General features: G+C 41.0%; 2 protein-coding genes across 10 annotated transcripts; both read left to right on the top strand.

The window, feature by feature from the left end:
* Window positions 1-547: 547 nt before the first annotated feature.
* On the top strand, window positions 548-12,748 carry nup58 (nucleoporin 58). 3 transcript variants are annotated; one of them, XM_035618749.2, is made up of 14 exons: window positions 548-989; window positions 1,467-1,633; window positions 1,741-1,773; window positions 1,860-2,135; window positions 2,417-2,582; window positions 2,667-2,732; window positions 2,888-3,062; window positions 3,241-3,320; window positions 3,552-3,670; window positions 4,210-4,292; window positions 4,553-4,754; window positions 9,778-9,861; window positions 10,597-10,695; window positions 11,107-12,748. In XM_035618749.2, the coding sequence occupies exons 1-14, from the start codon at window positions 910-912 to the stop codon at window positions 11,271-11,273; spliced, it is 1,797 nt and encodes a 598-aa protein (XP_035474642.2). In that variant the 5' UTR covers window positions 548-909; the 3' UTR covers window positions 11,274-12,748. The 3 variants fall into 3 exon arrangements, with proteins under 3 accessions (XP_035474642.2, XP_035474643.2, XP_035474644.2); XM_035618750.2 differs by lacking the exon at window positions 10,597-10,695 and having other exon boundaries at window positions 549-989; XM_035618751.2 differs by lacking the exons at window positions 9,778-9,861; window positions 10,597-10,695 and having other exon boundaries at window positions 549-989.
* Window positions 12,749-13,187: 439 nt separating this feature from the next.
* ropn1l (rhophilin associated tail protein 1-like) lies at window positions 13,188-20,835 on the top strand. Of its 7 annotated transcripts, XM_035618759.2 has the most exons (7): window positions 13,721-13,877; window positions 14,230-14,347; window positions 14,483-14,606; window positions 15,253-15,376; window positions 16,192-16,353; window positions 16,983-17,179; window positions 19,912-20,835. In XM_035618759.2, the coding sequence occupies exons 3-7, from the start codon at window positions 14,485-14,487 to the stop codon at window positions 20,030-20,032; spliced, it is 726 nt and encodes a 241-aa protein (XP_035474652.1). In that variant the 5' UTR covers window positions 13,721-13,877; window positions 14,230-14,347; window positions 14,483-14,484; the 3' UTR covers window positions 20,033-20,835. The 7 variants fall into 7 exon arrangements, with proteins under 7 accessions (XP_035474650.1, XP_047185910.1, XP_047185911.1 ...); XM_035618757.2 differs by lacking the exons at window positions 13,721-13,877; window positions 14,230-14,347 and adding an exon at window positions 13,188-13,345; XM_047329954.1 differs by lacking the exons at window positions 13,721-13,877; window positions 14,230-14,347; window positions 19,912-20,835 and adding exons at window positions 13,188-13,345; window positions 17,330-17,769.
* Window positions 20,836-23,807: the final 2,972 nt, after the last annotated feature.

Here is a 23,807-nt window from a genome sequence, read left to right on the forward strand (position 1 = left end):
GCAAGCAACTGAGTCGAGAGAAAGCGCAGTTACCCAATACCACAAAAAAACAACGATAGAGAAACAGGTTGTACAGAGAAGGACATTGGAGATGAAGTGGTATTAATGACATTTTTTCTTATTGTAAAGATATTTATAAAGCAATGTTGACTATGATATATTTACAAGCACACATTCAGATGTAAAAGTTTATAATCAGTAACAAAACAGAGAAGGGAATGATTCATTATCAGTATCAATTATCAAAATTATCAAATTAAAATCAACAAGATTAAAAAAAACCTCACAAATAAAATGGAGCATATACCAAAATACACAAAGCACAAAATATGACAAGATAGAGCCTTGTGAGTGTGTGAGAGTCAACAATATTTCCACGCATCTACCATATTTTTTGTCTCAGATTGCCTTTTATTTTGAAAGAAAGCCCGGAATCAAAGTGTGGCTTTCTGTCGTCAACGGTCACTTTTGGGAACGGTCCGGAAGTGCCAAAGCTCGTATGTACATCACGCGAGACCACAGAGAGAATGAACGACGGGGAACTGGAAATATTACCCAGAATGCAATAGCATTCGGGAAATACCCAGGCGCGCAATAGGAAAAGGAACCCCATGCGAGACTTCACATTGTGATATTTGACAGATTTAAAATATATTTTTAAAAAACAACAACAACAACAACAAAGGAACAAGAGTGAAAATAAAGCGGGCTACACTTGACGAGGCGACACCTTTTCGGCGAATCATGTTCTGAGTGAATAGAAGACCGCGGATTCGGCTCTCACGCGGGTATCGTCCTAAGCTAACTAGCGTGTTAGCTGTGATGCTGGGTCGCGCGTAGGGGCATCTCGATGAGTCGGTGAGCTCCAAGCGGCAGTTTGGTGATACATGCGCGCCTCTTGAGACAAAAATGTCTGGGTTCAACTTCGGATCGGGGACTCTTGGTGCAACCAACGCGGGTGGGGGATTCGCATTTGGAGCAGCAACCAGGTAATGACATGTTTTTCCAGATAGCCGACGTTAGCAGCTAACGTTACCATAGCCACAGTGGACCTGAAGTTAGGCGGTGTTGTTGCGACACTGTCGATATCTTTCCTCTCACTTATAACCCGTGACATTCTTGCCTGCATGGTGTCACAGCTTCAACTTCGATCCGCTAAGTATAACACCTGCAAACTGCTGGTTTTCCCAGTAATCAATAGTCTTTTTGGCTGTGTTTAACAACTACAACGCGCCAGGTAAAGGGTAAGAGGGCACGTGCTCTTATAAATAATGACCAATGTCTGTGTTCTGAATTCTCATGTCTTATTTTCCACAAGTTATTTTAAATGCTCTGTCGACACATTTTTGAGAGTTCTTGCTTATAATCTGTGTATTACTGCTCCTATGGCAGATTATTCCTCCTCCTTTTCTATTTGATATTGGGATCCTGCCACTGATTTCTCTGCCCTTTCTCCTTCTCTTTAGTGCACCTGCGGCCAGTACCGGTGGCTTCTCTTTCGGCAGTGCTCTCGGAGCAGCGGCAGCGGCGGCACCTGCCCCCGCCGCCAGCGCCGCCCCATCTCTTGGCCTGGGAGCCAGCCTCTTTGGTCAGAAACCTACTGGAGGATTCTCTTTCAACACACCCGCCTCAAGTAATAATGTCGCACAGATGCAAAACAAATCCACCGGCAAGTGGCAAAGTGAAGTCCTGTGTAATGTCTGGAAACTTGTCTTATGTTGTGGTGTTGTTCCTTTCCAGGCTCTGCTGCACCCACCGCAGGCCTTACATTAGGTATGTTTGTGTTTCTGAGATGCGTAGTAAGATCTTGGACAGTCAACGAGGTTATAACCCTAATTTGTGCCTATACTTTCTCCCAGGTGCCCCGGCCACTGCGGTTGCCCCTTCAGGCTTTAGCTTGGCTTTCAACAAGCCCACTGCCTCAGCAACGCCGTTCTCCCTCACCACCACTGCCACCTCCTCGTCGGCACCCGCCGGGGCAGGTTTAACATTTGGCTCTGTCCTGACATCCACGGCGTCGCAGCAGCCTGCAGCCACAGCCTTCACCCTTGGCCTTGGTGCCACAACAACAGCGACAGCAGCACCAACAATCCCATCGCTGGGTGGGGGTCTATTCTCCAACACTCTCTCTACAGGTGAGATGCAAACAGATAGCCTTAGCGTTTTTTCTTGCGTGATCAAAGCTAATAGGAATTTTTTTTATTGATATAGAGGAACTGATAATAATTAAATGTTTTATTATTTTTTTATTATTTAGAACTATGACTTCAGATTAACAGTGAGCACATGCAGGTATTGAATTAAGTACAGTAGTTTTAGTTATGACTCAACTGTTTACAGAGGTCTATTTGAGAAGTAGTTCCAAACCTTAACAACGTTGCTCCGTTCTAACCTTTGGGTTTATTTTGTGTTGTAGGTTTGGGTCAGGCCACTCTTGGCGGAGGCGGGTTAACGTTAGGTTCTCTGTTAGCTACCTCCACAGCCCTACCAGTGGCCCCTGCCCCCAGTCTTGGCCTGGGTGGAGTCGACTTCAGCACCTCCTCTGAGAATAAGAGCGACTCATCATCCGGAGCCAACGCACAGTAGGTCTTGCTGATCAACACACGCAGAGGGCTTTGTCTTTTGGGTTCGTCGCAATTGTTAAAATCACCCCTTCTCTCCCTCAGGGACAGTAAAGCTTTAAAAGACGAAAACCTGCCCCCAGTCATTTGTCAGGATGTCGAGAATTTCCAGTAAGTGTTGTTCTGTGTCTTTGTCATGTGTTTTGTCCTGGTGAATTGCCTTATAAAATCAATTATTAATTAACTTATAAACACTTGTTGCCAGTCTCCTGATGATGTGTAACTAGAAAAACGTTTTCTAATGGTCTTCATTCTTCCTTTTATAGAAAATTTGTGAAAGAGCAGAAACAGGTTCAGGAAGACATCAGCCGGATGTCATCTAAGGCCATTTCGAAAGTCCAGGATGACATCAAAAGTCTCAAACAGCTTCTCTCTGTCAGTGCCAGCGGTCTGCAGCGCCAAGCTCTGGCTATCGACAAGTTAAAGCTGGAGACGGCACAGGTAAAAAACAGTACAGCACAGCTCACACTCAAACCTAAGTGGGAGATAGGTGTTTCCCAAAGAATTTTAAAGTATGTGTGGTGGTGGGTTACTTGGCCTGCTCTGTGCTTGTGAAATATCCATCATGTCTGCAAGTCTATGTGGAATGGATCTTGATCTTGTTTCATTTCTTCTTAAGGAGCTGAAAAATGCTGACATAGCACTCCGCACACAAAAGACTCCACCTGGACTTCAACACGAGAATACTGCACCATCTGAGTAAGTAGGCGCCTAGATAACAGTCCCAAAGCCAATGAAAGAGGGGTGTGCAGTATTGCAATCAATTTGGTATATTTAATCCCGGCCTTATTTTTTTTGCATTTGACTATGTTTTCAATTGAAACTGAAGTTGAAACTGTTGAAATGTGATCTGTTGCATTGGATACCCATGAGAAAGCCGATGTCTCTCTCCTCACTCATGTCTGCTTTTAATCATTTTTCTGTGTTTAGATATTTCCACAGTCTGGTGGAACAGTTTGAAGTGCAGTTGCAGCAGTACCGACAGCAGATAGAGGAGCTGGAAAACCACCTGACAACGCAGAGCAGTGGCTCCCACATCACTCCTCAGGGTGAGCGGCGCTTTCTACAGGTTTACGGAGGGCTTAGGCGCACAGTTGTAAAACAAGGCTTTGTAGCGCATGGATTTCAACTGCGAGTTTTCTCATCCTCCCATGTGTCAATAATAATCTGCTAAACCAGCAATATTAAGGCTACAAACACCCACATTGCAACACTCTTGATATACAAACTCTCTCCATTCCCAAAACAGTGTTATAGTGTTATATTTGGGCCAATACAGTATCCTTTATCTCCAGAGCGGTAGAGAACTCTCAGTATAGTTGTTTTTCTGTTCATACACCGATAAGGAAAACCCTGGTACGAGGATATTAGTGGGACTTTTAACATAATTATTCAAAGTAGGATATTATTTATATTTTTTCTATTAATAACCAAGTTAAACACTGATCAGAATTTAATCAAATAAAAGTGTCAAAAAAGCATTTTTTTACATTTGTTTCTGATTCTTGCAAAGCAGGTTTTTTTTTTTACCTCGCCACAAATGTGAATCCAGATGATGATGTTGAGTATGTTTTTGTTTTTTTTCCAGACTTGACTTTGGCCATGCAGAAGTTGTACCAGACATTTGTTGCTCAGGCTGCCCAGCTCCAGTCAGTTCATGAAAATGTCAAGGTCAGTTCTTTTCCGCCATCTTTGTCTGAAAATGATTAAATATTATTATTAACTTGGAAATGCACAAATATTCTATCAGCTTGAAGTTGAGTAAAATCTAATCATGTCTATTGTGAAGTTGTCCAGATTCCAAACTGGTTGTAATCATAGTTTATTGAAGTCTACTGTACTTATAACACTTAGTTTAGTTTTAAATATGTGGACAACATGTTGATTACAGTATTTTTCTTTCTTTTCTCATGTCATATGTTGTATTACAGATCTTGAAGCACCAGTACCTTTCCTATCGACGGGCCTTCCTTGAAGACTCCACGGACGTCTTTGAGTCCAAACGAACTTCCAACCGGAAGTGGCAGAGCACGCCGCGAGTCACAACAGGGCCCGCCCCGTTCTCCAGTGTGCCCAATGCTGCAGCAGTTGCCATGGCAGCCACGTTGACCCAGCAACAGCAGCCAACTCCAGGTCTGACTGCCTACAAGTTCTAGAAGTTCTCCGCTTTACCTTGTTAGAAAATATGAACGAGGGAGATGGGGGGGGGGGGGAGAAAGAGACCTTGTGAACAGAAAGGCCAAAAGAGGACAGAGATGATGATCACAGGAAATTAAAAACTGAAAAAAGCCTTAGCTGGTGTAAAAAAGAGGGCGAGATAAGAGAAATCTGTTGCTAAACTCTAACGGGAAACCTTCGAGCTGCCTTACCATCTTGTCTCTTACTCTGTTGAAGAGTTGGGCATGTTTATGTAATGCGCTTTACAATACCAGAGTGGCATTTTACAGAGTGAAATGTAATACCAGAATCTGGCAGCGTTGGTACGAAGCCTGTACATACAAACACTGAATGTCATACATACACTTTTACAGCAAATTCCTCCGCCTAAATTCTCCCGTCCTTCCTGTGCTCTCTAAAAGAGTAGGTACACGAGGCTGACATTATTGGATACATGAGATAACAGGAGATAAAGTCCAGCTATCTCTATTTTATCGACTTGAATCTTTAAGTTATTATTAGAGCTTCTATTTCTTAGTGAGTTAGTTTTATTCGATGGATGCTTGAAGTGAGCCCACTCGTTGTGCGGTTAGGTGCATTAGACATTTCCTGTGAAAAGAATGTGTCTGGGTGATCCGTCAGTGTATTATCGTATACTCTTAAGCCAGTGTAGGGAATCTCCAATTGATCAGGTGCCAAATGTCATCTTCACTGAAAATACAGGACTCTGAAACGTTTCTTAGAACAGAGTTTATATAAAGCTTGTGTTGCCACTGTTCTCAGAAACACGCTGCTTCTCGTGTTCAGGGTCCTACCATGATGGTCAAATAAAAACTGTATTAATAGAATTTATTCTACACAGTATTAATATTCAGCATAAGCATACAGAAGAAGACTGAGCTCTATGACTACACATGCTGCTTGCTCAGTGTCAGAGCGGTGTTGGTAGATTGACATTTTTTACGACTTGGTGATGATGAACAGTATTTAGAGAATCCCCACGCACTAATGTCTTAACTAGGGCTGCAAAAATGATTATTTTCATTGATAAATATGATATTTCTTGATAAATCTATTAGTAGTTTGGTCCTTAAAATGACATACAATGGTGAAAAGTGTTGATCAAAGAAACCAGAAAATATTCACATTTAAGAAGCCGAAATCTGAGAATTATTTTCTTTCATGAAAACGATCAAAACAGATTAATCGATTATCAAAACAGTTGGTGATTAATTTAGTCAGTCGTTTACTAATTAGTAGTCGATACCAATCGATTAATTGTTGCAGCTCTAGTTATAACTTAGGAAAACCTTATTGTTTCAGCCACATCTGCCAGCATTCAGTGGTACACAAATTAACTTTTATTAAACATTTTACAAATGACTTGTTTAAGAGTAGTCTCCATTATGGTTGTTGCCACATCATTGAGGTGTTGAAACACATGTTCAGCCTTTTTTGTAGGCTTTGATTTGTAGGCCATTTCACTGGTATATCAGGGCACCCACTTTTGATTAACAAAATAAGCTACTATGTATATTAGCAAGATTGTAAATTTAAATGATGTATATAACAGACTTTGAAAGCAATATTTTGATTGGATGGGGGTTGCAGAGACAGCGTGGTTTAAAAACTCTCACGTGGCAAATTACAGAAACTTGTGCAAGGTTTCATTTGCAAATTTCTCCTGCTTCCTTTTTTTTTTAACAAAAATCAGACATACTAGATCTAATTGTTGACCAGACAATGAATGTGACTTAATATTTTCGAGTAGGAATTGGAATATTTTATAAATCCATTGCTTAACCATGTATTGCACACAAAAAAACACTTCACAAACAAGACCCCTTGTGACTGTCATTATTTAGCATAAATTCTCATCCCTATTGCCAAAGATTGGTTGTTTTTTTTCTAATATCTGACTCATAAACAAAGCCTGATCACTAGTGGATGTCTTGGTCTCTTCAGTATTTATTACCTATTTATTTCTAGTTTGTGTTTTGGAAATTTGTGTAGCTTAGTCCACAATTGAAACAGCAGAGTGGCGAGTGGCCGGTATCAAATCACATACAACACTAAGTGTGCAGCTCATTCCAGGCAGATCCTTGGTCGACACACGTTTGTCGTTGCCGTTGATGATTGTGCTGCCAAAAGCTTGTTTTGGACTTTGTCCTTCGTTGGACATGAGGTGAAAGGTGCCAAAAGACTCAGGACTGAATCTATTTAATTACCAGAAAATTAAAATTTCTTTCCTGCACATGTACTTGTGGAAGTGACACTGATGGCCTTTTTCTTGCTTTGTCGCCGGACTCCATGAGCCGGTGTGCTCAGTGTGTTTGTATACAATCAAGTGTCGTGAACAAAGAGCAGAAGTTGGTAATTTAAGGCTTATGTAAAACATGAAGGATCTGTATTATCTCACAAGGCATTGTGTCGGTTTGGTTGTATGAGGCCATACCGCTGTTACTTGATTTAAGCTATTTCAAATAAGGGCTACTGTCAGTGTAACGGGGCTTGATCCTTTTCTATTTCCGTTGAGTCGTGTGAAAATGCTGTTCACGAGATGTAATTTCAGGTATTTTATCCAAGGCGGCAGTACTTTGTACAGACTTTTGCAGAGATAAAAATCTCGCAGTTGTGTCGAAAATCCTTCTATTTGAGCCCAATTAGCTTGGTAGTTCAGAGAAAGGGTGAATTTTTCTTTTTCTTTATTGCTGCTCACACTGGTTCCTTTTATGCCAGTAAGATCCATCGGTGCCAAATGAAGCAGACGGGGGAGTGTGGTCAGAGTCCTCATCTCTTTATTGTGTGGGGCTTTGTCTCCCACTGTTTTATGATGAAAGGACACGGTGTTGCTTGATGTTGATTCTGATGGAGCCCGGCGTTTTTCTGGCAGAGAAAACGTGGCTTACAGTGTTGTCATATAAACTTTTTTCCCCCGTTTCCTCTAGAGCACTCGTTTGTGTATTTCCGCCAGTCACAGTGGCGATTGTTGAGGAAGCCGCTGCGTGTTAATAGATAAACTGCTGCTTTGGACATTCCAGTCCTCTGTCAGACAACTCTAACTTTTTTGCTAAGAGAAGGTTTTGGACTGAGCTGAATGTCCATTAGCTGAAGTTGCCCAGAATTTTTTTTTTTGACTTTTGTGTAGTTAAGCTTAGTCTTAAACATAATTGTCTTCCATATCTCTACAGTCGTACTTGGCACAACAATTATAATAATGATGATAATAATGATTATAACTATTAGTCTTTAAGACCTCGACGTGATTGTAGATCACCCAATTCCTGCATCTTCTCAATATCTGTCAGTAATATGTATGCAATTGCTGATTGCTGTATTTTCTTGAACACAAGGAGTAATCCCATTTACCTCTTCTTTTTTATTTTTTAAACAAGTGAAGGAATTAAAATGTGATTTTTATTTAATTTGTTTGATACATGACGCAGTTTCTAGCACCACAATTTGCCTACAGTGCTCAACTAAACGAGTTATTCTGAAACTCGAGATTTATGAATTCTATATGGTATCTTCTATCTTCTAATTTCTTTTTTTTGGTGTGTGTGGTGTTGAGCTTCATCAGAGCAGTTCACCAAAATGGGCTGGATTAGTCGAAAATCAGAGAGTCTGGTCGTTTGAGTGTTTAACTTTTACTGTTGAATGTTTCTTATTCTCTTTTCTCAATCATTTCTTTTGACTCTATCATACACATACATAACGCTTTTTTGTAGTGGTTTTTCTACGTGGAGGTACTACGAGGGGGGGGGGGGGGGGGGGGGGGGGGCGGTTCGTCAATCGTTATCTCTCACAAGCTACACGTTCGTCTGAAAACGATACTTATATGTTATAATTCCAAGTCTGACTTGGTCCAAGAAAGAAAATAATTTGTGGCCTGTAATCAAAAGAAGCCTGTAATTTCAAAAAAAGGACCATAGCCACAAAGAATGTCTAGGACTACACTGGTGAAAGTATTTAAACAAACATAATGTTTGGATGAATGGCCCAAAACATTACCCATATAATGACTTCCACATGCAAACATATCAGTACGTTTCATTCATTCTGACTGTTTTACACTGAGACGCAGGCGTAAATGCCAAATCCACAGCTCTTATCTAAATCTTGAGTGATTTTACTAGTAGATGAGTATTTAAACCTATATAATCAATGCCTGTTGATACAGTATAGTTAATATATAATATGGTGTGCCTTTTTAAGCTATATTCAACAATTGTGTGATTCATTTTTCCTTTTTTTTGCGTGTGCTAGTTCATTCACTCTCAGAAATTCTGAAACTATTTTGAAACTTGTCCAATGCAGTAGCAGTTAGCAATTAACAATCAATTCTGTTCTAAGCTGTTTGTTTGTGTTTTATGTAAGTGGACTTGCATATTAAATTGACAATAAATCCATTTTTAAACAAAGAAACGTTTGTCCTTGTTTCTTTTCGACTGTAATTGATGTAAGAATGTAGACCAATTGGAAGCCTTGCCAAATTTGATTACACAAAAGAAGAAAAAAAAATTGTATATAGAAAAGAAAGACAAGTTTCTGAGTGAAAGAACTAGCAACATTTTCCCCAGTTTGTCAGCAAAAGTAGCTTTGATGTTAAAGATTAAAACCTTTAAAACAACATTCATAAAGGACATAGAGCACCATGTGAGGATTACTCAGAGAAGTTGCTTAGCTGGTGCAATCTTTTGGTCTCACTGCAAACACAACCACTGTGTGCTAGATTACTCCAATACCATCTACTTCACACACACTCTTTGTTTCTTATGGATGCAATCAAAGCAAGATATTGAAAACCGGCATATTTGGGATTTTTTTTTTTGTAACTTTTTGATGTCAAAGCATGGTATATATCAAAGTGAAAAAAAAGTCAATTTTATCGTCATGGAAAAACATTCTTGCCATCTTTTTCTGTCAGAGGAACATCACTGACCTCACACACACAACCCATTCAGAGGAGTTAAGGATATGCTCTCTCTCCATGCCTTAGGGTCCCAGGCATCCTTGGGGGCAGGGTATGGAAACCCCTTTGCCACGGCAGTTGGCACTAGCTTGGGCTCTTCTACACTTGGAGGTATTACCTCTAGATTTTATTTAATAATCAATGTTCCCTTTTATTTTGCCCTTTCCTTACAAACTTTGTTGTTCGATGTCAGACAGTGTGTTGTTGTTGTTTGAGTCTTTGTGTTCTTGTGTACGAAAGTATAGCATAGGCAGTGTGTGTGCGTGTGTCTTGAAAGAGTGGTGCAATTAATGCTTGGCAGTTTTTGTTTTTTTCTGTTCTTCCACGTTTAAGAAGTCAAGTGCGTTCACACCACAAGAAAGCTGAACAAACCCTATCCACGTGTCACTGTGTAATCGCACCTACATGTGACACGTAGAATATTTGTCCGTAGTGAAGATAAATTTGGCTGGGAAAAGAAAAAATCACCAGTCTGTTCTTTCAAAACATTTTGTTGCTAAAAAACTGGCAAATCCACTTGAAAGTGTGGGAACAAGTGGTCTGAACGCACACACAGTTGGTGTGTTCTCTTGCAGCTGGTTTGAAAAACACCTCGTGTTTTTCTCCCCCTGACCTTTGCTTTGCCATGATGCAGCGCTCTGCGGGTCATGTTCATTCTGCAGCCTCCTTATCTGCCGTTAAACTGTGTAGTGCTGTATTCATTCTTTTTTTTTTTTGCATTTGTTTTGCATCCATGTTTGCTAATGCCTGCCTCTATTTCCTTCTGAGGCCCCGCATCCGCTTGCATTCATTCTAGTGTAGACTGTGTAAGTCCAAACTTACTCCCATGTTACTTTTCTCCCACAGGTTTTGGTGGTGGGCCAGGATTTGGTGGGGTGGGGACTGGGGGGTCTTCTTTTGCCTTCTCCTCCACCAGTAAGCCCACAGGAGGCAGTCTGAGTGCAGGTACATACATATTGTATATACCCCATTCATACCCCCCACCCCAGAACTCACGGCAACTTGAATAATTAAAGTGCAACTGGAGTCGGAATAGACTGATATTTTAAAGCTACTCCTGAGAAATGCATATATATATTTTTCCTATATGCTGTGAGAAGGCTTTGCCAGCAACACCATCCTTTTACAGACTTGAAGGCATTGTACACAAGTTTGCGGGCAGTTAGGCCACAACGCATTTAAAGATATGGGGTTTTACACCAGGTGGACAAAATCTGTTCACAACTCAGCAAATACTATAAATGGTAAATCTCTATATTTCCTGGGCATCCTTGATAATCATTTGGTTACCGTTTTCTTTAACCGCTCCTTTATTCTTCTCTTCTGTCTGACCTATGTATGTTCTTACTTTTCTAGGCTTCGGTAGCAGCAGCTCAGGCTTCAACTTCAGCAATCCAGGCATCAACCCCTCGGCGGGTCTGACCTTCGGGGTGTCGAACCCACCGGCTGCAGGCTTTGCAGCAGGAGGGCCCCTTCTCCAGCTCAAGAAGCCCCCTGCTGGTAATAAAAGAGGCAAGAGATAGAAGCAGGGAAAGGCAGAACCCTGTGACTGACCGGCTGACCACCTTGGGTTTTTTGTTCTGGGTAAGGCCTGGTGTCCCAGAAAGCACTCAAGCGCTACAATAGTCATCCAACTACAGATGAAAGAAAATGTACATATAAGAAAAGCAACGGGGATGTGATTGAATGCATCGTCAAACAGCAACACAGGATTGAGAAAAATAAAATCGCATTGGTCGTTCAGCATTATCTTTCTCTCATACATTGTTCTGTTTCTTCCACTGTTTTACAGGGATCTGTTCTCATTTAGTTTTATTCTAAATTTCTGTGTCTTTAGCAAGTATTAATAGAAAAAGTTCCCATATTATTATGTTCCTCTCAGATAAAGCTAACTAATTGAATTACTTTATTTGGGCCTTGATAGTCAGATGCTCTGAATCAATGTAGAAGATGGTTTCATAATTTTAAACACGATTTCCCCGCACACCATGATCTGTCACACTGCGATGCTTTTGAGGTTGCCAGCCATGGACAGAGGTGGGTCAATTACAAGGTCATTACAGTTATGAGAAAATGCTTTAGCCGGAATATCTCACAAAATACATTTGCTTTTGCGCTCTTGAGGTGGACAGTGCAGTTTGTTCCATTGTTTTACACAAATTCTATCAATTGGAAAGCTGCCCCAGGACCCCTCTCAAAATGAAGACTCGGCCCAAGTCTCGTCCAGGGAAGGTTAAGGAGAAGAGGGTTATGGGATAATGGTGGGGTAAAACAGACTGTCCGGGGGTGTCAGTGGGAGTATTATCTGATTCTAGATCATTTTATAGCCACAGGAGTGTCCAGGGTGGGTTTTTGGGGAAGCACAGTTTTATTTTTGTACCAAGCCGTGAAAGAGACATTGGGGAGGGGTAAAAGGGGACTACCACCGTGGGATAGCCCATTATCTAGTCCACATAAATTGTGTTGTTTTCTGCTAGACTCCATCCTTTTCGTTTAATGATTACTTTTTAGACACATTCTGTTTGCCCCGTGCGCCATTGTAAGATGTTGGGTGAGTAAACTCTGTGCTGTTTGTTTTACATGGCTCCCGTTAGATGTTAAGTAACCTGAATCTAAAAGGGATTTCACAAGCAGATTCTACCAACTCGACTCAGTTTTTATACATGTGCTAGAACAGGTTTGCACTTGCCAGTGTATGTGACCTGACAGTGATCATGTGAATGTGCATGTTGCGCCTATTGCATTAGTATGAATTTGTCTCTGTGGTTTGTCATTGTTGCTCAACTTCTTCTGCGGTTGGGTGAGATATATTCTGCTTTTTTTTTTTTTATTGTCTGTCGGTTCAGATACCAAATACTGGTAGTTGTACTATTATTTTCAAATCAAAGTCTGTGTAAACCTGTATTTTCAAGAAGCTGTTTAATAATAAAATCTTCAATATGACGATGTGTTGCCTGTTTGTGGCATCACTTCAATAAATGTGTGTGTTGACACAGAATTATGTCTGTCAATATATTTTTGTCCTAATGTGTCACCGACTTTGCAACACCTCTAACTTAAATTTGAAAATAGAGACCCATTCCTGGTTGCACCGACTTTTAAAACTGTCAGTGGACTATGTCAACGTTGCCAATGCCTGCATCTAGTATATTTTCCTAGGCATTGCAAAAACAAGTAACCTCTTCAGAAGTGAGTTTCAAAAATGCAATGTATGGTTGCATACAGACAAATACATGCGGTAATAAATAATTAAATGCGTGAATAAATGAAAAAGTAGTTTGAAATGAAAATGACCATTTCTATATTCCTACATTTATTTATACTTGTCCTTCATAGTAAATGATGGAAGTAAGGGTGAAATTGTGAAAAGGACTTACTCTACGCGTAGGGGGCGCTAATGCGCTTCAAGCGGCGTTTTCCGTCACCCTTAAATGTAAAAAGAAGAAGAATGTCGTTGCTAGGCGACGATGCACGCACACATACGGACGCCTACTAAATTTTGTAGGTGCATCCCCCTACGATCGAGCTGCCGAGCCTGCGAACCGTTCGAGTATGTATCCAGCTGCCGTCTTCTGAATTATATTTAAGTACAGAGGTTAGTCTTTTCATTATTTGCTATTTTAAATGTATTGAAAAGTACATATTGCAGTGTGTCTGTATTCCCTTCAGTATCTTTGACGTTAGCAGACGACATACACAACATATGATGTCACTAGCAGGCAGACCTATCAACGGCTCATTGATTGGTCGAAAAGTCAGCTGACTATGTCTCTAACTATGTTAGAGATACAGAATTCTACCTGACAACAGCAATGAACTTAAGTGTGATTGGTTATTATTTTCACCAAGGAAGGCAAATCCGTTTCAAGCCTCCTTTGATGGCTGGTGTGATGTCACACAGTGACGTCACCTACCTGAAGGAGATTGCACCATAGTTATTCAGTTAATACACACAGTTTCTATTATCATCACATGTAACATTGCCTCCCCTGACAAGCCGTGATGGTGCAAGGCCTAAATTCTTTTCCTTTTTTTTAAGCAAGCCACGCATATTTCAGCTGAACTTTCTGCTATTTTTTTTTTTTACTTTTGACTCTATATGCCAACATTTGCCAACTTAGCTTGAGGTCAGTACCATTATAAACATTTAAAAAAGGGCTACATGCTCGTTAAGGATCGTTTTGAAGACAAATGCAGAAATTCTGATAAAAATAGTTATTGTTCTTTCCATAGTCATGTTGGTAAAGTAGAAACAAAATACATAAATATAAGATGCTAGCTACTTGAAACTACAGTGATGTCATAAAGTCTGTTGCTTTGATTCACCGTCTATGGATCGGCAGCTGTTACTGTAAACACACCCCCGGACACATTATCATGGTGATTTAGTTTCATGCCCAATTTCTTATTCAAGGATAAATGCAAAATGAGGATAATAGCTGCATCCCTTTGCCGTATGATTGGGATCTTCTCCAACAGGCTCCTATTATCCTGCTGATACAGACTGCTACCAGGAAACACACATGTCTGTAGCTAGTATCTCTTTGCCCTCGTGCATTCATCTTGTTTACTGCCCCTGTATAACGGCAAGTTAAGTGTAAGGAACCATCTTTTTTTTTTCTTTTTTATGTTGATTGTAATTGTCAGTTTGGGTAGATGTATGCGGCCGGGGAGCTGACACACATTTCTTTCAGATCTCAAAGTTCTGCATTGCATTTTTTTTATCTTGCAGCTATGGACAAGATGTACTGTGCCCAGCAAATCAGCATCCCCACTGAGCTGCCCAACCTCCTCAAAAACTTCACGAAGGCAGCCATCCGAACGCAGCCCAAGGATCTGCTGCTGTGGTCTGCGGCGTAAGTGTCAGTGTCTGTGACACCGGGGGGGGGGTTTCAGGTAGAAGAGACATGTGATTTTGTGATGTGTTATTGCAGTCTTGATCTCTTAAAGAACACAGTACCACTCCACCTAAAGGCCAGGCCTTTTTTTCACCTGTGAATCTCTCATATTTGCACTGAATAGCTATAATTGCATCCCGCGGGCTTCCGTGTTGCTGCGGCGGTTATACTATCTGACTTTCTGCAACAAAGAAAAACTCCTTTTAAGCAGCGGATGGTATTTAGATATGTCAAGATTTTTTTTGCATCCTCTGCTCTGTTTTTAGCCAGTGTAGCTTGGTAGTTCAAATTTCTTCTGGGTTACAACATGCTTTTGAAAAAAACACCAGCAAGTGAAACTGCTGCCTCTCAGTTCAACGAAAATGGGGACTCAAACTGAAGTAAGATAAACCACAATATGCCCTTTAACTTTTGAGAGTTTGTTGGTAAACTTCAGACAAAGAAAACTACTACACACAAGGATTCAACTGATGCCACGCATGAGATGTTGTGCAAATGTCCACCTCACACCACATTTGATTGGCTCGCTCAGGAGGGAGGTGAGATGCAAGACAAACAGGGTGAAGCTAAGGCGAGTGCTAATGATGTGCGTTTCCGTTCCCAGATACTTCAGTGCACTCTCTGCAGGAGAGCGTTTGCCTGTCAAGGACCGGCTGGAGATGAACGTTGCCACACAGAAGACAGACACTGGGCTGACTCCGGGTCTACTTAAGACTCTTCACAAACAGGTATGCTCTCCACGGCGGTGCCACACCTCATGGAACTGATCACATGACCATAATCTTCACATTTCTGCAGCTGGAAGATAAGCAATGCATTTAATTTACTGCATATTTTCCAGACTGCTTTATCGTTTTCAATTTGAATGTTGTGCACAGGCTACATTTTGTATTTGATTACCTTTTGTGTTTCTGTGAGTGTAATTATTGGTTGTGTTATTAATATCCACATTTGCCTGCACATATATTAGGTTTTTTTTCTGTATCTAACTATTGCAGTGATCCTGTGTCCCCACGTGGATCATTAAAGTTTCATATTATTGTAAGCCTATTCTCATCTCACCTGGGGCATCTACTGGCATCTTGATGCAGTGGACCCATTAAAATAAATGAATAATTAATAGGTCCCTAAAGGTCAGCACTTGAGCAACAGTTTTCACTTTGTGAGGATGCCTCTTTTCATGTCAGTAATATCAATGTTAACATTTGGAACAATTAAGACTTAAGCAAATTTGGTAAATTAAAAAAAAAAGTCTGCTGGCTTATTACAAAATTTCCACTGACATAAAAATGTACTGTTGATTTGCAACATTGACACTCAGAAACTCCTCCTAATTACATTGCTCCCCATATACAGTGTAACAGTCGACCATATGCAAAGGGGAGCTTACTGATAAACATATTTCCCAGATCCAATACTGCTGTTTATTTACACACATAAGACTGAATAATTAGAAGTCATATGTTTTTACAGTTATCGGCTAGATAGCCTGATGTTGTTCTCCTCAACTCTCCTAACCCTTACTTAATTTACCCAATCATAGCTGTCCCTGGGGGAAACTTGCAGCAAGGAGGAACTGCAGAAGAAATGGAAGGGTCTCTGTCTACCAGTGGATCAGCTGGAGACCCTGCTGTCGCTGGGGAGCTTCAGCTCAGACATTGACTGGATGGAGTTTCTCGCCCTGGGCTGCAGTGCCCTGGGAGGGGTGAGATGTTATATAAGGCCTGATCTAAATGCTAATACCACTTTATACCACTTCCTTTGCGCCTTAAAACCCAATGTGAGGCCGCGCGCAGCTGGAGATCCGCGCCCAGTGCAGTTTTGCAGTCTTGTCTTCCGGTGTTTAAACGAGATCCAGGCATCTGTGGGGCAGACTTCTCTAACCAGGGTCCCCAGACTCCTGGAAGAATGACTGAATAAATCCTTTTCTCTGACTATGTGGATCTTTGCTATTCTGTTAGGCCAAGGGTTTTGCTCAGAAGACGCAGTTAGAGCAGCGGAGACAGATCAAAGAGAATATCTTGAGGAACTTTGCAGAGCACATGATGACTTTGACTCTGCAAAACCAAATGCAGATCAGCATTAACGACTTTGTGTGCTCAGTGTCAGTAGTTTGGGCAATTTTGCTGGCGTGAATAAAGCCTCTGAACACTTTAACCACATGAGGGCAGTCTTGTTCTATAATGATTAGTTTTTTTTTAACTGTCTGTGAACATGTAAGTTTACTTGCAATCTTTCCTTGAGATGCTTAAATGGCATGTGATCATCCATGAAAGCTGAATGCATGTCTTGGTATTATTATTATTTTTTTTTAAATAAGTCCTACTGTGTAAGTCTCTGTATACACTTCCTCAGACCCTCATGAGTTCCCTGAAGTTTGCCTGTGAGATCCTGACTGAGGAGGAGGAGGGCGGGGCCGCAAGGATCCCATTCGACACCTTTGTCAAACTCTACACTTACTTGGCTCAGCTGGATGGGGACATACCACGGGACCACATTGACAACTTCCTCAGCAGCCTGCAGCCACAAGTGTAGGTGTCATTTGTGTCTGTTTGCGCGCTTGTGTTTTTGTGTGTGTGTGTATGTGCATGGTCTGCTCAGATGAGATAGATTGACACGGTTCTGAAAACGTTTATGCTGCCGAGCGGTGCACTGATGCACTGACTGTCTGTGTCCGACAGCAACGAAGAGAACGGCGCGATTAAGGTCTCAAACTTCTAGACCTGGCGGGACACGAGCGAGGGAGAGACAGAAAGCAGAGGAAGGAACAGAAATGATTGTGTTCAATTAATAAATGGGCCCACTAATTCTCCTTCAAGCACAGCTGTGGTTTCACTACCTGGAAATTGGTTCCATGAATTGTTAGCATCACGCACAGTGGGTTATTATTCATCTCCGTCCAGCTGATATTTTCAAGTCAGGTTAGGATATTTTAATGAGCAGCGAGAGACTCGAAGCCGCCTCACACAGACCGTCAGATGGACTTTGTGTGTATGCTTTTTTTTTTATTGCCCATTCCCTTATGTCTGGATCAGCCAAAGTTCATTTATCATACGCACAACCTTTCAGCCTGCAGACTCAGTGCATTTGGCCCCTCTGCCAGCGTATTCATTTCACTCAGCGGAGGAAAACGAGGAGCGGTAAAGAGATAAGCCCCTGGGGGCCCAAGAGTGTGATTTCCAGCTCATGTTAAAGGCCTAAAACCTCCTGTGCTTGGTTCACTCCTCCGTGCAATATTATATTTATATGCTCTGTCTCACCCAGTCTATGTTTTGTTTCCTCGCTTTTACATTAATACATTTTCAGAAGATGCTGTTTCACATGTCAGTGTGTGAGAACATAATCTCTGGTTGGTCACGGAGGCACAATATGAAGTTCATGTTTTCTCATAAACATGTTTTCCCCTGACACACACACACACACACACACACACATAGTGAAGCTTACCCCTTGAAGGATTGCAGCTGTAGCCGAGTCAAAGGGGATCAGAGGACAGATAGAATCCCTGATAGTCTGACGACTGCAGGCTCTCCACCCATGTGACACAGCAAAGAATGAATTTTGTCAGGGCTTGAACAGATATTCCTGTGAATCTGACAATATAATTGAGTTACACAGCATGTTGAAAATAACAGTGTTCATTTCGATCTGTTCGGAATTCATTTAAATTCAAATTGTGATAGATCGTTTCTGACTGAGATATTGGGTATCAAAGATTTCGCACTATAGCTGTCAAAACTGCATTTTGGAATTTACTACTAATATACTACTAATACTAATTAGTTCATTAAATACCATCACACAACCACAAGAAATCAATCAAGGATCATGCATGGGGATGGGGGTGACTCAGCGTTCAGTAAAAAAGTTAGAAACTTTGAATTTTAAATCAAACTAATCTCATTTTCCAAGAAGGTTTAAACAATATTAAATAAAGATTAATTTCCCCAAACAGAATTAGAGAGGTTTTAGACCTTGACTCACTTTGCCCCATTTTGAAAAGTTTCTTCTCCCCTAAAAAGTCCGTGCTCGTCAGCTCTGGTACACTTTCATGTGGCACGAAAGCGGTTGGGTTTGTGTTGTCAGTGCTGGACATTGTGTTAACTGTATTCATTCAAGCTGTAGGCAGTCCCTGACTGTTGTTACTATGAATTTCGGAGTTCTGGTGGGGGATTTTGTTCAATGTTACTTGTTTTCATGTATTAAAACAGAAAAACAGAAGAAACTCCTCATTTGTGCCTTGCCCTTTTGGGCTTTTTCAATATCCCTGGCTTCCTCTGCAAATCTCTCTCCAAGCAATGATTTAAAAGTCGCAGTCTCACAATATCTACTAAGAACACCACTCTGTGTTGTGTCAAAGTGAAACCACTTGGTTTCTGTCAACACTATGTCACGTCACACCTATTCTGGCAGACAATTCTTTCTAGATAGACGCGGACCTTTCCGATCATTCGTTGAAACGCCAGACCGCCCCTTCCTGTTCTGCCTTCCTGTTCAGATACTGTCCACGTTTCACGTGCTTGTCCTTGCATATTATATTGAATAACAATGAACCGTTGCTCACCGTCAACAGTTTATTGTTAATCACAGAGCATTTCTGGGCCTATCCTCAAACCTCCATGTAACTAACACTTATTTTAATGTTCATCTGTGCAGTGGTCACAGTTCAGATGAATGCTCCACTGCTGTTGGATGAAGAAACATGACGTCATTGTAAAGATGTTAGTGGTTTAGGAGTCTCAGCTCCAGGGTTGGACCCCGTTGCACAACCTTTGCTGTTTCCTTCAAGCTTTGCATGTAACGTCACTTCTCCAGGGACACGATGAATTTAGCAGAGCTGTGCAAAAGAGACAGGAGAGAAAAGGGGCGGTCACAAAAACTCCCTTTAGGCGTTCCTTTCTTTAACTGTTGTGTAACAGACTTCAGGGTGAGGACAAGGGAAAACATGATTCATGCTGTATTGTGAAGTCACAGAACATGGATGTTATCAGTCAGCCCTCTTCTGCTACACTCTATTTTGGTTACAGCATTTGTCAGGGAATTGTTTCAAAAAAGAATTCACATGATTATAATGCTCAATTTAATATTCATTTATCTTAATCATCTATTTTAATTGCAAAATTTTGAACAATTGTAGTGATTTTATAATTTGACAGTGAGATATAAGGCAGCGCTTTTGCATTAGCAGTTCAGTTGTAAATGTATGGATTAGAGATTGTACTGTACAAATGTCACAGATGTCTAACTGCACTATGTTTTCCAGGGAGCTCCAACATGGGATGATAACGCCTCTGGACTTCATCCATCGAGACTACGTGTACCAAACTCCTCCTGACTCATCAACCCTGGCCGGAGCAACGTCGAGAGATGATGAAGAATTATGAAAGACAGCAGCTTTAAAATGAAACTGTCTATCAATGAGAGCTGAGCCAAATCCTCAATGATCTGTTGGCGCATTGTCAAGGTGTATCGAAAAGAGAATTTGCCTACCACTACACCGTATATCATGTTCAAAATTTGCTGGAAACATGGATGTAATGCTTATTGACACAACCCATATTTTTCGCAAGAAATATTTTACACTGAGGATTTGTGTTTAACATCTTAATGATGAGGTGGGACGAGGACAAGCACTCGTCAATCAAGCGAACACCTCCAAAGCCTCATTATCCACTTAATGTAAAAATAATCCTCACTGTGACACACAAGCTGGTGGGAAATTAATTATTTAGACTTGAACTTGAAGAAATGTGTGTATTTCAAGTAAAGTTGGTGAAATGTTCCCACTGATTCCAACACGCTGTTATTTCACCTACACAGTGGCTTTACCCCGTGGCCTCACCATTACAGCGAGGTTATGTGTGGGCGTGTGTGGACAAACAAGTTCATCTGCAAGGTGGCTTGGACTTTTATCATCAAGTGTAACTCAGTGCTGTCACACCTAATTGTTTTCGCCTCATTTGTGAGAAAATGTCCTAATTCGCATGACGGTATATATCGTTAAATCCTATGTCTATGTTTTTTGTGACTTTTGTTTATGGTCTGAGATAATTTGCAGAATATTGTGACCACAAATTAATTTACTCTGTCCAGGAAGTTTTTACATATGCAAACAGGCATCTCAAACAGAACTTAATTAAGCGCCATTGGAGGCTGATTACTTAATTAAAACTTAATTCAACTGAGAGTAAAAGCTTTTTCTGTCTCTGGATTTACAGTAGGTGTTAACTTCTGCTTGGACAGCTTTGTCTGTCTGGGCCTCATTAACTGATTGACTTATAATGTGGAGACTTTCTAATCAGGCTATTAATAGTCACAACATTAGGGCCTTTACTATGATGAGGTCAAAACAGCATTTCCAGGCAAATCTTAAAAACAAGCAGAACCCCTCAGAACCGAGACGTAAACACTTGATATTGGCCACATTAAATTTATCATCACACTCATACACAAACCTAACAGTTGAGCGCTTGTGTCAAGAGGGGACTCGTATATAGTCGATCTTTGTACAGCACTCCTGCTCCAGGTACGCCATAGAAGAGGCCATGGTGTGTTGGAGTGTTTTGGATGTTTGTGGTTTTTGGGGGAATAAATGAATGACTGAATGAGGGAAACCATACAGGTAACCTGTCTAAACCTTGCAGCAGTGTAAGGGCATGTTGTGCTCATGAGGTCCATGTGGCATATATGAGATCTACTGAGCAAGTTTAGATTAGACAAACGTGAAAACACATTGTAGCTTAAAACTTGTAACGTGTAATGATGAAAGAAAAACAACACCATCTGCATTTATATTGTTCCCTATGAACCTTGCCTTTGCCATTTTATTCTATCGGCCACCGGGACGCAGTTTTCAAGGAAAACGATGCGATTTACAGCACAAAGGAACTGCATCATCCTCCGAATAACCAAATGAAGGAAGAGAAGAGCGTTCTCCCGGCATCTAGTGTCCCCAGTAATGAAAATATCAAAGACTTGAGTGACTTGAGAGGCTTAACAGACGAGATCAACCCTACTTATCAAACCCGAGGAACGAAAATATAACTGACTAAAATAAAAGGCAAAACAATTTAATTGACTTGCAAGATATGCCTATTTCCTTTTCACTGAGAGAGCTAGTTGTTGACTTCACTGGAGCTGTGTCCTACTGAACGTTTCACTGAGCAGCAGTGGAACCGCTGGTGGAAACTGGACCACGGCACAGCTTTGGAATAGCAGAAAACATTAGTGTCATGGATTAGGGGCATTGTTAGGACTGTTGAGGACATTTTATACATGCTATACATGAGTGATTGCATGTATTAGTGAACCAGTGCATTAAACCCAGGTCCATGAGCTGTTTACATCAGATCAAGGATCCCGACTTTAACCTGAACTAACCAAATTTGAACTTATTCTAATACCGGAGAGGAACATCTCCAATTTATCATCCATCATTTCTCTTCGGATTGTGTCCGTGGCTTGACCGGCCAATGAAACTTTTCAGTTTTTCACAGACAAATATATATATATATTGCTAACACTCTCACCCACACAGCAGCAGAATGACACCATAGAGATGGAAGAGTCGCACGAGAGTTGAGCTCTCAGCTGGGGGTAGATGAGGGAACAATAATGGGTACACACTGGGACTGTTGTGCAATCCGTTTTGTTTTTTCCATAACAGCTGAAGTGAGCAAAGTGATGTTATTAATTACTGAGAGAAAAGGGACCATCTGTCAATCTGGCAGTTAAGTGTAAGTAACAGTCCATGAATCTGTTACCTCTACAATGGACTACTATAATTCCTTATTATCACAACGTCCCAATTAGTCTTTGAAATGCCTCCAAAATGCTGTAGATCGACAACTGACAGGAACTAGAAAAATATATCAGATTTCTCCTGAGTAAGTTTCTCTACATTGGCTCCCTGTAAAATCCAGAAGAGAACAACGTCCTTAATGACCAAGCTACTTCAAGACCTCATTGTCTATTACCCCAATAGATCAATTCTCGCAAAATGCAAGCTTACCTGTGGCTCATAGATTTCCCAAGAGTAAAATGGGAGGCAGCTGTCAGGCTCCTCTCCTGTGGAAACAGCTCTCTGATTGGGATGCTTTAAGCCTTCCTCTTCGACAAAGCTTATAGTTAGAACTTGCTGGCGTGACCCCTGAACCCTCCCTCCGTTGGGCCACCATCGGCCGAGGCTGCTGGGGGAACTCCCATGGCACAATGGGCACTCTCTTCTTCCTTCTCTAGCCGACCCTTAGTCTGGTTCTGCAGTAGGTTCCTTCCTGTTTTTCCTCTCCACCGTCACCAAGTGCTTGCTCATTGGAACTGTCGGTTTATTGTATGGTCTTGATCTGGAAAGTGTCTTGCGATAATGCTTTGAAGTTACGATTTGGTTCCAAATAAGCTGAACTGAAAACTTGAATTGAAAATGTAATGAACTTAAATATTGATGTTTTTGCATATGAGAGACTTTGGACAAGTTTCAAAGCCATATCTTGTGGGCCTGATCAAGATCACATCTGACACAGATGGCATTTGTTTTAACTTGTGATACTGCATATTGTTTTCCGGAAAGAATGAAATTATCCTTTTGAAATACGATTGCAAACCGTCAAACAAAATCATACCAATAAATACACACAGAACCACGGACCAAGGCCACAGTAAATCCATTGAAACACTGAATCCTCCCAATCATCTAAGTGTGTGGGCATGTAGACACTATATATTTATGTGTAGCCTTATGTGACTGTCTGACTGCATTTTTATTTATTTATCCTGGATTTGGATTTAGGATTCTGTGTGCCAAGGCTGAGACAATGGCATTAGCGTGTCCAAGAGGAATTTGAAAAGGCTTCTTTTTTTTTTAAATTTCACAACCTATTGTTACACTTATGCCATATCAATAGCTGCATGGGGAAGTTGTTACTTATTAGACGAGATCACACTAATGTGATGTGGTCAATGTGGTCAAAAGAAAAAAGAGGTTCATCTTGACATGCTGCTGATTTCACATATAAGACTAAGTAAACGACATAGTCTTAATCCATGAATAAATATTAAGAGTTACACTACTGCGTCCGGTGGAGAGAGAGAGAGAGAGCAGAAATAATCCCTTATCTAAGAGAGAGAGGGGGAGAGGCAGAGAGAGAGAGAGAGAGAGAGAGA

Source organism: Scophthalmus maximus, chromosome 21, assembly GCF_022379125.1.
Source record: "Scophthalmus maximus strain ysfricsl-2021 chromosome 21, ASM2237912v1, whole genome shotgun sequence".
In the NCBI taxonomy this organism is placed as follows: domain Eukaryota; kingdom Metazoa; phylum Chordata; class Actinopteri; order Pleuronectiformes; family Scophthalmidae; genus Scophthalmus; species Scophthalmus maximus.